This window comes from Paramormyrops kingsleyae, chromosome 10 (assembly GCF_048594095.1).
Source record: "Paramormyrops kingsleyae isolate MSU_618 chromosome 10, PKINGS_0.4, whole genome shotgun sequence".
Classification (NCBI taxonomy): domain Eukaryota; kingdom Metazoa; phylum Chordata; class Actinopteri; order Osteoglossiformes; family Mormyridae; genus Paramormyrops; species Paramormyrops kingsleyae.
In genome coordinates this window covers 9,312,051-9,325,228 of record NC_132806.1, presented here as the reverse complement: position 1 = coordinate 9,325,228, position 13,178 = coordinate 9,312,051, and the positions used below count along the sequence as shown (strand labels likewise).

Sequence of the window (13,178 nt, the reverse complement as noted above, 5' to 3'; positions counted from 1 at the left end):
CGTCGATGTGCTTAGCACTTTCTGTCACTTTCTCCCAGTGATCCATCCCTGCGAAAGCAGGAGTCTTGGCTACTTCAGACAGCAATAAATCACTGGTCCTGCCACGACCCTTTGGGCTACTATTCTTAATAACGCCATTTCTCCATCACCTTTGTTTCCGTTCACTTTGCTGGCTGACAGCTGCCGCTTAGAAACGGCTCTCTGTTGGGATTTAGCCCCCCCACCTCAAATCCCTCAGGTGGGGTGGTTCTCACTGCAGGTCCATGTCTTGCCAGCACTGACCGGCTCGGGTCACACTGCGGTCACCCTGCATGGGAGTCTGTGTGGTTCTTGCTGTCCGCTCATCAGCGGGGTGGGGTGGCACACATATCGTTTGGCCCACCTTGTCTGTCTCAGCGGGCCGGTCTCCGGACAGAACCAGGACCTTGTGGTTTCCAGCGCCTGGTCAAAAAACGGCCGTTTCTCCGCCCACTCATCTGCAAGGCCAGTTCCCAGAATAATATGGTGGGGGGGCACGTCGTCACACATCATGGGCATGGCGAAGGGAGGCTTTCTCACGCAGGGAGGAGCGTCTAGAAGGCAGCAGCCTATCAGACACTGAGCAGAGCACGGCGACCCAATCAGAAATCAAGTTGGCTTATGATAAGGATACTAGGGCATTAGTGTCTTTAAGGGGGAACTTCAGAGACTCCATTAGCTTTTCTTCCGTATTTGGCACCCAGGATCAGACGCAGACTTGCACATGTCCCAGTGGCCCTGCAGAGTAGATCTGAGAGGGTCGCCTGCAGTGTGGAGGTCAGAGTGGGGTCTGAGGGCTGCGTGTCGAGGCCGGCTGTAGTCCCGCTCGGTCCCGTGGTCTGCAGGAACACCGACAGGCTAATCACAGGCTCAGGGCAGAGACACACGTTCAGTTGCACATGGCGAAGGGCTGATGATGTCCTTCAACACGGCCCGTGGGGGCAAGGGCAGGTACCCCGTCTGGATGCAGAGTCTGGGGCTGTGGTCCAGCCAGCTGCTCGGGCAGTTCCCAGAATGCCCCTCTGAGCTCACAGGACGATCATTGGAATCATGTGAGCTCCGAGAGCGGTCCTGTCCTCCACTGCGGGGTCCCGCCTGCTGTATAACAAAACCCAGTGCCTTTTATGGTTAAACAAGGCTGATTAATCAAAGGTGAGGTGCACCAGAGCAGACCTGATGTGAGAGCTATGATGTCATTTCTCGTGTTTGTTTGTTTCTCCCAGGCAGTGAGAAAAGATCAAGGGACCAGACTTTTACAAAAGCTACCAAGGCTTCTCTTCAGTGTACTGTTACTGCAATTTACAACATTTAAGATATAAAAGATTTCTTTGGTGTTCATTTTAAGGGCTAGATAAGAAGTTTCTCAAAAAAATAAAAATTCATGAAGCTAGTGGAGCCTAAAGCAGGCTAACCCCCCCCCCCAGGCCGCCCTAGCTGACATTCATGCGCAAACAGGCACGCACTCACGCACACACATCTGCGCAGAGCTGGGTGCCGCTCCCATGTGACTCCCTGCCTTCTTTGCAGACGTGGTGATTGTGAAATGGCTGCCCTCTATTGGTAATTATGGAGCAGCGAAAACTCAGCCTTTGAAACATGCTGCCATATCTCAGACTTTTGGATATGTTATATAGCCCAGGGAGATGGTACAAGCTCATCAGACATTACAAGGGCATGACAAGGGGTTAAGCCTGTTGGTGATTATTTAGTGGTTTGAGGAAGAAAAAGAATAGATGGGTTAAAGATAACCAGGGATGGTAGAGAATCAGACAAGGCCAGAGGTGAGAGGAAGGGGACAGGTGGATCGTGCCCGGAACCCGCGGCGACTCCAGAGCCGAGCCGGCACATGCCCGGAACCGGCGGCGACTCCAGAGCCGAGCCGGCACATGCCCAGAACCTGCGGCGACACCAGAGCCGAGCCGGCACATGCCCAGAACCTGCGGCGACGCTGTTTAATGTTTGGCACAGAAAGTGCTGAGAAGCCCAACCTATTAATATCTGCGTCTGCCATTAGGTTCTGGGGGACACAGTGGGGGGGGGGGGGGGGAGGTGAAGCAAGCAAACTCATATCTGGTTTTCATTCTAATGGGCTCCCTACAAGGTATAGTTTAATACTAAGTAGTTCCATTCATGAATGCGGAAGCATTTCTGGGGCATATTGCCCCCTTGTTTTATAGTTCTAGGCAATGAGTTTGGGGGCAAAGACCAGCTGGGTTTGGGGGTGCTGGGGCGAGGACGTGGTTACTGGGGGTCACAGACATGCTGGATGCACCATGCAGAGCTTGCAGTAAAACTGGCTGTAAAAATTGCAGGGAGGGCTTTCTAATCTCAAGGATGATTAGGAGTTGTGGAGTTTCAGTGGGCAGAGAGGCAGGGGGATGTTAGGCCTGTGCAGAGACACCCCATCAATCCTGCTGACATGCTCTATTGCCCAGCAGCACTGCACGCTTTTTAGAGCAGATCCCTCGACGTATATCGTGCTCCGAGGCAGAGGACGCCCCGGGTCATTCCACTGTGCCACTGAAGCGAGATCCTCAGCTCTCCTTTTTCCAACCAGGGAGGTGCCAGAATAAGTCAAACGTAACCAGGCAAGATGCTGGCCTCCGGGGATAATGATCTGGCTGCTGTGTCAGGCTCTGAAGCCTGCCCCCCCCCTTCCCCCCCAGCTGGCCCGGGGGGCGGCCCATTCTGTGCCGGTGTCCCTGCGTCCCCAGGAAATGACATGGCGGCTCTCTGCTGAGAATGGCTCAGTAATTGGACTTTTTCCTTGCAGGTCCTCCAGGAAAACGTGGCAGGATGGGAAGACGAGGCGATCCCGGTGAGTCCCTCCTTCCGCCTTAAATCTCTCCTGTTGGTCTCCAGCGCTGCTGCTTTCCGCTCCATGAGGCAGGATGTGCAGGATGAGCAGCCGGCCGCTTGCTAAGCGATCCTGCAGGCGGCCTGTGCACTAGTATCTGCTCTGAGCGTGACGGTACCTGAACGTGAACCATGGAGATGGGGAGAGGAGAGAGAGAGAGAGAGAGGGAGAGAGGTGAGGGAAAGACAGACAGAAAAGGGGAGAGATGGACAGTGAGACAGAGGGAGAGAGAGAGGGATAGAGCGGGGCAAGGGAGAGAGACAGACAGAAAAGGGGAGAGATGTAGAGAGAGATAGAGGGATAGGGAAGGGTGATAGACAGACGGAACGGGAGAGAGATGGACAGTGAGACAGATGGAGAGAGAGAGGGAGACAGACTTGGGGAGGCAAAGAGGGGGCAAGAGCAACACACAGAAAAGTAGGGAAAAGAAGGAGAGATACCGGGATAAAAGGGGGAAAGATGGAGAGAAAGATAGAGAGAGTGGCAAAGAGAATGGGAAAGAAAGGAAAATCGAGGGAAAGAATGAAAAGTGGGAAGGGAGAGAGAGAAGGACAAAGTGAGATGAGGGGAGGAGGAGAGGGAGAGAGGGAGGATACAGAGAGAGAGTGAGAGAGAGAGGGCAGTTTAACATGCCAAAAGAATGTGAGGGGGGCGGGGCAGGGGGGCGGGGGGGGCGTTACTCTGCATGCTAATTTCTCAGAAATCACATGTCGCTCTTGTTTTGTTTAGCTCTGTTTTTTCCTCTTCGGTCTCATGTGTGTTAGGTACTTATCCATCTGCGGGCACAGTTTATGGGTCATTTGTAAGCCCCTGCTTGTGTTGTGTCTGTACACTGGGCCCTTTTAATAGAGAACGATTCCTGGAATCGGTCTTTTAAAGGGAAAGTAATTGCACTGGTGAGTTAGCGTTGTTTCATTCCGCTTCAGGGCACTTTGACTCAAACACGAGTCACATCCCTTACTCCCATTTTGCCTAATATTTGCCCTTCATGGAACACCTTTTCAGTAATGAAAGTTATTAAGAGGCAGTGTTGTAGTGTCCAGTAGGGGGCGCCTGTGGTGGTCGTGTGCCGGCCCAGTCTTACTCTGGATCCAGTCAGATGCTGGAGCCACCCGGCACGAGTGGGTTGGCATACTGAGGAGGTCCCGCTGTCTTCTGTGTAGGCCCTGCTCTTCAGAGGAGGGCATGCTGGGATAACCAGTGTCTAGACGCCCACAGGCATAATCCACCGTCATGCCACATGCATTGCAGTGTGCAGTGCTTGCACTAGCCACACACTGCCATGTCATTAAGACAGCTCCCCACCAAGCTGCCCCCCCCCCCCCAAGTGCCACACACGAGCCCCGCAGCTCCAAAATCCTCCTCCATTCAAACAAAAAAAAAATCCTGTTTAAATAAACGCCACTTACAGCAGCGGAGCAGAAAGCAGAGGCGCGCTGATGGGAACCTTGGACCTGGTTCAGGGTGATAAATCATGAGCTTATCCTCGTGAAGCCGGCTAACGCGCCCTCTCGTAAGCAGATGGCCGCCGTCCAGCCTAACTCGAGAGCGAACGCGACCGTTACATCTTTAAATCACCCACTCCTGTTTGGCTTCCACGCCAGTCTCAAAGCCAGCGTGTTTGCCAGATTGGCATCCGCTGCCAGTCAGCCCACTGGAGGTCTGTATTCACCACGCCCACGTCCGGCACAGTGGGCCAGCGCCAGCCCCTGCCCCACCCTATTTACAGATTCATTGGGAATCCACCGGGCTCTTGTCTCCCAGCCCCCGACCAGCATGGACAGTCGTTGTCCTAAACAGGTGGTGCCCAGCCCCTGCTGAGCTCTGCAGCAAGTTCCTGTTGCTCGGAGGAGAGCCCCGTGCCAAAAGCGTGACAGACGCACACCGCTGCTCAGTGGGGGCTGTCATCCCACACTAAATAAGTGGCCTTGTCCTTTATTTATGACTCTTGCGATCGTTAAACGAGCCGGGGACCGTGTCCTGAGTCCGCCGAGTCCAGGCCGTAAAACTGCTCCTTTCATCCCGTTCCTCAGACGCGGATGGAAAAGCCCCCCCCCCCCCCCCCCCCCAGTGGCCTGAGCCGGCGTCCGTCTCCACGGCAGCAAGGAAACCCATAGATGATAATACAGCTGAACGCTTTCATTTTCCTGCAGGCATCAGCCGCGCATAATCGTCCGTAAACTATCAATGCAGAGCCATGATAAAACAAACCTGTCTGCCCTTTTCCTGGCCGGCACGTTAGACCTGGAGGTGGGTTAAAATGGTCTGTAAGCAAAGATGAGTTAGGATAACTCAACAGCTGCTCAGAGAAAAAGTAAATGAGTTGAACTTTGTTTTGTTTCCGAAAGCAGGGGACCAGACCATTGGCTCTGTCTGGTTTCAATAAAGCCCAATATGTTCGGTTTAGACCTTTGATTTGGTTCAATGTCGTTGTTACTGCCTGCCTTGTTTGTGAGCTTCGGCCTGGTGTGAGCTAAAGGACACTGTCCTGAATTGCCAGCAAGAGCCTTTCTTGGGACCTACAGAGCTATGAGTCCTGCAAGCAGACAACCTACAGTCTGGAACTTTCCCGGGGCGAAAAGCGAGCCCATTTCCCTAGACACAATGTCTGTGGTGCATCAGAATCTTAACGGTTGCCCCACACTTCAATCCAGTGCGAATTAAACTGTTTTGTTGTATTGTCTTGCCCCAAAACACAAGTGTTTGTCACGTTCCCCGTAAATTCCACTTGATTCCAAAGCCAGTGATTAACACCAGCCTTTTTGTCGTGAAACTGTTGAGAACTTGTGCTGACAATAATTTTCTGCGATTAAAACAAATGTTTCAGCAAGCATTTCTTTGAATATAATCAAAATCACCCATGTGGACTTGCTGCAAAGACTGTTTTGCAACTTTTATGCGGCAAATGGCATTAAAAGTAATAAGGCAATTTAATGCAATGTGTCTTCAGAGTAATTCCACACAAAAAACATGCCAATGTTTTAAGCTGTAGTAATATGTCAATGAAAGCACCTTAAACTGATCTGTGTTTGCTTTCCTTTTTGTATGTGTTTCAGGTCCTCCGGTAAGTACATCCATCATCGCTGCCTTTTGTGATTCTATTGTGGGGGGGGGCTCTGTCAATCTGATGTGGTTTAATGTGGATTGTTCTCGGATGCCTCTATAGTCAGGTAAGACTGTGGGAACCCAATAATGTGTGTGCATGCATGCTTATTTTTGTGTGCATGAATGGTTTCAGATGTAGAATAACATACCAATAGGCTGAAAATATAGGTACTAGTCACTGTGCAGTCATTTCACATTTACTAAGCCAATTATTTAGTTTTACTAGAAAATGCCTTCAGAGGGGAATGGGGGAGAGCTTGTGGGAAAATCCCCAGAGGCCTGACGCCAAAGCTCTGCCATCTCTGCTCGTGCCTAATGCTTCACCTGTGGCATGCGGCACTGGGCAGCAATGCGGTCATTATAGCCCACCGACCGCGCCGGGTAACTTGACCCGAGGGCGGAGCCTGACTGCGCCCGGCACCTGCTGGGGGGGCCAGGGGAGGGGCACCGCTGCTGCCACCGGTCCTAACATTGCCTTGCTGTGCTCCTTTCTCCATCCCCAACAGGGCGTGCCTGGACGAGACGGTTACCCGGTAAATGTCGCCCTGAACTTCTCCTCTTTTTTTCCAGTCTTTCCCTCTCCTGCAGGGGGGGGGGGGGGCACCGCTTCCTCCCAGTGCTCATTCTGAGTGCTGTCTGCTCGCTACCTATAGCCCTTTACGGTGTTTATGTTGGCCTTCCCTGTCAAATCAGCCTGTTCCTTCTTTCTGTCACCTGTGGTTTTATCTGTCACACATGCGCACACCCACGCACACACACACACACACACACACACACACACCCCCTGCATTGGTGTATATAAATAGGAACGGCCTTGCGTGTTATCTTCACTCTGATGGTACAGATCACCAGCGGGGCAGCAGGTGGACACCCAAGCCCAGGCCGCCCTGTAAATATTTCAGGTTGTTGTTGAGGGCCTGGGAGCAGCTCTGCATGCTGAAGGAGCCCCTCCCCCTCCCCACAGACTCACGGCTGCCCTCTCATTGCATTTCTTCTTGACTGTTAACCCTGTTTTGTCTGATTTCCTGTATCTCTACTGATAAAAATTTATTGCTCACTTCTTTGCCTCTTCATTTGGCAGGAAGAATTGTAAAAAAAAAATCTAATGTGTTTTTCATGCAGTTTTCTTTCAATAATTAATGTTACATTTTGATAATGTTTAATACATATCATATTATCATAACAATGTTTATTTATGCGAAATGTGTGCCATTGCTAGCAATTACTCCAGCCAAAATTTACCATGAATATCAGCGGTCCTGACGATCAGTCTTTGAGCAGCCAATTGGCGCCCTCTGGTGGCTGTAGATAAGCGCTCCACGTGCTTTCTTCGTGGGATAAGCGTCAAGCTGCGGTCTGTTTCCCTGTTTTCCACAGTGTGTGGTCTGTGGTCACTTTAGCAATGAAAGTTACAGCTATCGTAACCAGCTTCCCAGAAATTAACTCTTCGCTACACGTTTTGACACGTTTCTTTCTATCATTACTATCATTAAAGCCTTGCTTTCTGTTCCCAGCGCGAGGCATAGGCGCAGGACGAGCTCTCGCGCCGCAACCGCACCTGCCTCGCGCACTTTCCACGCCGCAAACACGTATCGGAGACTTACGCGTGGGCTGATTTCAGATGCCAATTATGTAGCATGACTAACAGAGCTAAAAAGCCGTACATTTGTCGAGTGCAGTATTGGATGCGTACCAGCTGTTATTCAAAGCTGCAGCTCTAGGCTTTCCTGAGAGGGAAGGTCTTTACAGACTGATTTCATATCAGTCCTACTATGAACATATTGGATATATCACTCCCGTTTTCATTTCACCGTACACTGGATATATCACTCTCACATTCACTTTTACCGTACACCGGATATATCACTCTCACATTTATTTTGCCACACACTGAGCATATACTTATTTTAGTACCCACCGGATGTGATGTATCACTCCGATGTAAATTTTATTGCACACTGGATGTAACAATTATGCCTACATCTATTTAAAGCTTAGGCAATGATGCAATGTTTTTTTTTTAACATAGCAAAATGCTATAGTTATTGCAATGCTATACATGTTATTATATTATTACAGTACTGGATAGATTTGATTTGGTAATTTTACTGTCCACTTATTGAAAATGATTGTCAGCCACTTGGTTTCCCAAGGGATCGTGTAGAAAATGGCTATTTGTGCAACTCACTATTTAAGGTTATGGATATGTCTGATATTATTATCACAGAGCTCTGCTGTGATCCTAACACTGGGATATATACAAAGTGATGTCAAATGGCGTTAGCCGGCCTTCCAGTCTTTGTGACCGAAAAAGCCTGCTGTTAATCGCTGCCACGTGTGATTCTGCGTAATTCTGTGTATGTGTTCGAGAGAGAGTGGCTGATGGCGACACATTTCCTCACTGCTTTGTAGTTGCTCTTTAGCCAGTTTATTATGCACACCTGCTTACTAATGCAAACGGCGTGCCACTCCGTCAGACACCCGTGCGGCTGCAGCTGAATACATGCGGCACACAGAGAGGGTAAGAGGCTCGCTTACTGTCCAAATAAGCATTAGAGCAGCTTAGATGTCTGATCTAAGTGATTTTGAGTATGGTGTGATTGTCAGTGTCAGACACGGTGGATTCAGGATCACAGCAGCAGCTGCCCTCTGGGAATTTCACACACTGCAGTGTGTAGCGTTTACAGAGCATGGAGTGATGGCCAGAAACATTCAATCACTGCCATTTTTGTGGCTAAAGCTAACAGGACGGCTAGTCGTGCAAACAGTGCAATACTACAGTGGTGTGCAAAAAGGCCTCTCTGAATGGAGAAGCGGTTCTGAATGGAGAAGCAATAGCTAGGCGTAACTAATGAAGCAGCCGCTGAATGTTTATCTCCGTGGAAGTTAAATATCTAAGCACTTTTGAAGGTTTGAAGCTAGCACCGTGTGTAATGGGTTAATCAGAAGGTGTCTTATTAGATTCAGCCAACTTGCAAGTTCTGTCTGAAAGAACAATGTGGAAGCTGCTCCAGTCCCCGCTCTGGTGACCACTGCTTTTGTGTGGGCATGTTTCAGGTGGCTGCGACAGAATATCTAGATGGTGTCAAAAATTCCCCACATCTTACAAACCCAGCTAAACATTTTCTTTCCAATAGTTGGCTCAGATCCTCTGCCCCGGTCTAACTACAGTCCCAGATGCACAGACCATACTTAGAGCCCGTCCATCTATCTGCATCTTCCATGTCGCTTCCAAAGATGTCGTGGGTTTTTCCGATCATTCTAAAAACCCCGCAAGGCTCTGTTGTTGAGGGATCCATTTTTACTGAAGACTCCAGATGCGTTTTCTGGGAACCATTATTTTATGCTCAAAACTAAGAGAAATACCAGTTAAACCAAGTCGTGAGCCATTCCAGAATCAGCCATTAGCAATGAATAAAGTAATTAGCGGGTATTAGTATTGGGAGCCGCAAATCCCATAACAATTGAACAATCTGGATCAGTTTACAGGTCTGGCTCCATTAGGACATGACAAATTGCTTCTGGTGTGGTGATTGTAGAATAGGGGGCGGGTTCCAAGTTCCGGAACCATTTTTCAATGTTAAAGCAGCTTGCTGTCACACACCCCCATTGCAGCAGTCGTTCCCCCTATCCTGACGTCTAAAAATGCATCACTGTCACCGATGCTTCTCTCATCACTCAGTCAGCCGAACGGAGGAAGAAGGCAGCGTGGAAGGTGTGAACCACCCTCATTTCATCTGCCACGCTCGGGGTTCAGCTTCTATCCTGTCCCAGGCACAGATTTGGGTGACTGGCCTGCGAAGGCCCACAAAAGGCAAAACATCATTGCTGATGAAAACTAATCAATGAACTACTCAGAGAAAGAAGCTTTAATATTCTAAAGGCACGTCTGACAGAATGATTGCTGAACAAGTCATTAGTACAAAATAGCAAACTGTAAATGTGTCTCTGACATTTACGGATATATAAATTACACATCCATCATCCAACTGCTTATCTTAAAAAGTCATTAGAAACCAATGTCTTTGGACTGAGGCAGAAACCCAACACAACTTGGGGAGAACATGAATACTCAGCTAGACAGCAGGAGTGGGATTTGAACCTCTGAATGCTGAAGGTGTGAGTGTCACAAACTGAGACACACCAATGACACAGACACTGCCATACGGACGAGCTTCCAGCATTGAGTGTGAAGGAGAAACTAACCCCTGCTGAAGGCCAAATTTGTAACGTTGCACGTAAACCCAGACCTGACCTGGTCGACGTGGAGGCCGAGGGCCAAGAGCGCGAGATCCTCAGGTGTTAGACAGGCGGCTCCCGTGTTTGCATCCATTAGGACTTTATATCCACTATTGCGCAGCTTGATAAATATGTAATTAATGCCACAGTGTTTACGCTTTACTTACCCGCGTCGCTCGCGAGAGTCATTAATCACCCTCAGCAGGCCGGATTTTTGTCCAAGCGCATTCTCACTTTTAAACAATCGAAATGCAACCTTTAACAGAACCCCCAAGATGAATAAACAGACAGAATGCACGCAGTCCCATTTCCAAGTGGCTGAAGTAACACAGGGCTCATAATGGGTGCAGGCTGTGGCGGTGCCCCCCCCCCACCCCCGTCGTGGCAACCCACCTAGGGGCCTCAGGCCGGGTGTCCGACTCACAGACCAGGAACAGCTCTCAATCCCCACGGGTCCCTGTTTGTGGTCACATCTAAAGGCCCTGTGGTCAAATCTGCCATGGGGAGTGGACCAGTGCAAAGTGGGCGGGGTTATAAGCTACCAGTGGGTACTAATGGCGCGCCTGTTGGAATCAGCAGAGTTGTGACCACCAGACCTGGCATCTTGAGGGGAGCATGTATGCTGGTATTGATCACGGGCCTAAAGGTGATTCTCTTTGTTCTTCTTCTGTTGAGCTGAACATCTGTGGCTCAGGTGTCTTCAGCCTTGGGATCACTCTGGGGCCTGTCCATGGACCGGATCTTTGGCCGCATTTATGGGAAGCTTTAAAATGAGCAGTGAGACCCTGGGGACCTGCCATCTCCAAAAGGTGGGGAAGCACTGCTTGTCTACTTCAGAGACACGAGGCTCACTGAACGGTACCAGCACATCAGAGTCAAATAAATAATGACAAAGAAAAGTATTCAACTATCGAAATGAACTGCCCTCATTGAGAAGAAGATCCAGTTGGAAAGAGAAGAATTTCTTTAAAGGACAAGAATAAAGAATAGCAAGAGGTTTAAGCCCAGATTGACATCGTTGGGATTGTGAATTAATGAAACATCTAGGAGGCCGGCCTTTAGAGAAGGGCTTTTAACAGACCTTTGGTACGGGCAGGCCAATGTAAGCTGACAGATCAAAAAAAGACAAGCTTGACATGACAATGATTTTGACCGTTTGTGGGCAAGACGCTGGAATGCTTTGTACTGCCTCTCTGAGTAGATCGTACCTAGCATCAAAAAAAGGCCTCTCAGGGAGACGGCGACATATATGACAGATGATTTCCTTGTATTACCCACTCAGACAGACCCCGTGAAACAACTGTTCGAGTGAGTGAAAGCAGATTAAAATAAAGTCTGTGAAAGTTGAAGGATCCTGTGGCCATTGAATCCAGATGTGGTTTCATCGTTTCCCATCTCCCCTTTGGAGTCAACCAGGAAGATGGTCGGAGAGGGTTGGAGATGGTTGGAGACTAGGGATCGGTGGAGGATACATGGATGTCTGTGGAGATCCGTTCTCTTCCTCTTGTCTCTGACAGATGTTCCCAGGGCCGTCATCAATTCTAAGGACCAAGATGCTCGAGCAATTTATGGGTCAGTCACGCAATGGCAAAACTAATTTAGGCCCTTGAAGATAAATGGACATTGGTAACACATAGGCGAACCAGTGTTCTCAGTGTGTGTTTAATGCACTCTGTTAACAGACGTTTGTATTTAAAAGTGCACACTTCTTAAATGTCGTTTTAGCAGATTAGACCTTAGCAGTAATGGACTGCATTTCGTTTATCGGCTCTCCCTGATTTTATCCCTGCTGGTCTTGTGCTCTGAAGTGGCATGAGATTAGCAGTATTTGTTCAGGTGGGGCTGTACTCCAGTCTGGATTTTGTCGGGGCTCTTTTGCTTAGTAGTATGGGGGGGGGGTGTCATCCACACCCTTGAAATAGCCCCTTTCCCCTCAAGAAAGGCAGAACTGTGATTAAGATGTGTGAAATTTGGCAAACAAGCTTTGTATCCTTTAGTGGCCATCATTAGCATTGGTTTTGGACAGCACGATTTTAATTAAGGTCAATTAAAGTGATTAAAGGGGATGATTACTATATATCCCCTCCCAGCATAGTCTGCTTTCTGCCGGCGACAGCCGTTTTTATCTTAAATTACAGCCAAATTTCAGCACTTAAAACAAGCAGGATAATAAGACCTCAAAAACGAAATGAACGTCATAAATATCGCATTCGCCTTTGGCGTGACTGAAAATGGGGAACAATTCATTGCCCCGCTGTGAAGTTAATCTCTCTCAGTGTCCCGCGGGGCTGCGTCGCCGGGGTTGGGAGGGGGCAGTGTGCAGCAGCGGAGCGGAGCGGAGCTCAGGATCAGAACCAGAGAAGAAAACATTGCAGAGGGATACGTTTCCCAAAAGCGTAGTCGCTAACAACGTTAGCAACTTACATAGCTGGAGCCATGCAACTGAATGGTCCTACTATGTAGGTCACTAATGGGAGCTTTTGGGAAATGTAGCCCAGAGCAGGAAGGAGGCTTTCTTACGCTCACTGTTACTGGCTTAAGGAATTGGGGCTTGTTTTCTTGGTCATGGTCTTTGACACGGTCTTAAATGAAATCACCCTGGGCCTGCGTGAGGGTGTTTTGTTCAGCTGTTTGATGTTAATGGCTAATCTTCACAAAAACTGTTTACCATTCTAGACTCCTCCTCCCTTTCCAGTTGGTCTATTTTGATGTAGCGCCTTTTATGATGCGGTTTTCCCCAAGCATGTACAGCTGCCCTTGAAACGTAATCATGTCACAGTACAGAGTGACCATCTTCATGCAATTTAAAACAGTTTGGATGATGTGTATGGAGAAGAAGAATCATCCTAAGGTATCAACAGGAGGAGGAGAGAAACCCAAGGATTACCCAAAGCCTCCCAACTGCCATGTTCTCCTCGTAAGCAAGGCTGGCTCAGACAAACTCTGAAGTAGCGATTGT

The 13,178-nt window shown here is 49.1% G+C and overlaps 1 protein-coding gene across 13 annotated transcripts in view; it reads left to right on the top strand.

Annotated features, from left to right (window-relative positions):
* col23a1a (collagen type XXIII alpha 1 chain a) overlaps nucleotides 1-13,178 on the top strand; it is a 120,766-nt gene that overhangs the window by 79,583 nt on the left and 28,005 nt on the right. For 12 of the 13 annotated variants that reach the window (XM_072717288.1, XM_072717280.1, XM_072717281.1 and 9 more), the window contains exon 1: nucleotides 6,066-6,513. In XM_072717288.1, coding sequence (XP_072573389.1) covers nucleotides 6,226-6,513 — 288 coding nt within the window. In that variant the 5' untranslated portion in view covers nucleotides 6,066-6,225. Of the gene's footprint in view, nucleotides 1-2,791; nucleotides 2,837-5,931; nucleotides 5,940-6,065; nucleotides 6,514-13,178 lie in introns of those variants that run through there. The other variant, XM_072717289.1, reaches the window with a different exon arrangement.